Genomic DNA, 1,531 nt, shown 5'->3' on the forward strand with positions numbered 1-1,531 from the left:
AGGGCCTTCCGGAGGTTCCGGGCGACTCGAGATGGAACGATTCATGAGGATCGTTACAGCAGAGTGGCATAGTAATTTTCTTTAATGCTATAATTAGTTAGCAGACTAAGCTATAGAATGTTAGGTGCACAACAATACCTATAAAGTAGAGATTTAGATAATAGCTAAAGAAAAAACTAAAAACATTAACTAGACTATATAAGTAAAGTAAGCAAACACTTGTTGCTATAAATAATAAATTTACTATATTAATAATAACTACACTACTAGTTACTACTAAACAAAAACATTATAATAAAGGCATTATATTAGTATTAGGTTTTTAGTCTATTTCTTAGTAACAGGAAATTTTAGTTAAGATAGTTATACTTATTGTATCCTATCTAAATTAGTTTTAAAGTAGTTTTAAATATGTTCTACACATTACAGATAGGGACTATTAGCCTATAGAGGGGGGGGTAGTGTAACAATTCTACAAATTGTTCCATCTTAGGTCGCTCAGATCCTATCCAAAGGGTCCCTGTATCGGCCCTGACCATGACTCGACCTAGTCCCCTGCAGTTACCCCTATTCCCTCATGTATTTAGTCGCACCTTGCCCCTGTAGCTAGCTCGGTAGTTTTCTAATATCCTACGTACAAGGCCTATAGATGTCATTGGTATTCCCAGGTCTCTGAGTCCCCACGCACTCCCATATGCCTCTGAGTGGATTCATACCGCATTCGGACCCATTGTCTTGCCTGCGCCGTTACAACTCGTGGGCCTGTGCGCGCGGTACAGCCCGTTCATGGGAGGGGGTTGTAGAACGTCTTCCCTGCAAGACAGACGTTCTGGGATCGCTACTGGTTAGGTAATCAAGCTACTAGCCCCTTCCAACGTCTCTCCAGCGCTAGAAATCGTAGGACACCCATCCTAGGTATTGTCACCGTTTATAAGGATGTCTCCAAAAACCCTGAGAGAACTTTACCAAGCGTTAGAAGCTCTGCACAAACTAGGAAAGTGCTTAGGAAATAAAACGCCAATAAAGTGCAGTTAAAGCGTCATGACATGTGTGGGTAGCACGACATAGACAGATACCGCGAGATGAGGTGATTCGAGATCAATGATACAAATAGAAGGCTATCTGTCCTATCTTACAGTCCATATTGCCTCGTCGAAACGAGATACAAACATAGTGCAACACAACACAACACAACACAACACAAAATCCCAAGGACTTATAACGTACCTAACAGGTTGGCCGGCCACATGTAACGGCGCAGGCAAGACAATGGGTCCGAATGCGGTGGGAATCCACTCAGAGGCATATGGGAGTGCGTGGGGACTCTGAACCTAGGAATGCCATTAACACCTATAGGCCTTGTACGTAGGATATTAGAAAACTACTAAGCTAGCTACAGAGGCAAGGTGCGACTAAATATATAAGGGAATAAGGGTAACTGCAGGGGACTAGGTTTGTAACGATTCTCGTTCCATCTCGGGTCGCCCGGAACCCATCCGAAGGGTCCCCGTATCGGCTCCGACCCTGGCTC

The 1,531-nt window shown here is 43.4% G+C and overlaps 1 protein-coding gene across 1 annotated transcript; it reads left to right on the top strand.

Moving 5' to 3' along the window:
- Positions 1–537: 537 nt before the first annotated feature.
- On the top strand, positions 538–1,359 carry BDR25DRAFT_397585 (uncharacterized protein; the record flags this gene model as incomplete). The annotated part of the gene is made up of 6 exons (XM_033698516.1): positions 538–586; positions 650–756; positions 804–971; positions 1,059–1,087; positions 1,139–1,173; positions 1,262–1,359. 6 exons carry the CDS (start codon positions 538–540, stop codon positions 1,327–1,329), a joined length of 456 nt encoding a protein of 151 aa, XP_033539321.1. The 3' UTR covers positions 1,330–1,359.
- Positions 1,360–1,531: the final 172 nt, after the last annotated feature.

The sequence above is a fragment of the Lindgomyces ingoldianus genome (genome assembly GCF_010093535.1).
Source record: "Lindgomyces ingoldianus strain ATCC 200398 unplaced genomic scaffold BDR25scaffold_178, whole genome shotgun sequence".
In the NCBI taxonomy this organism is placed as follows: Eukaryota; Fungi; Ascomycota; class Dothideomycetes; order Pleosporales; family Lindgomycetaceae; genus Lindgomyces; species Lindgomyces ingoldianus.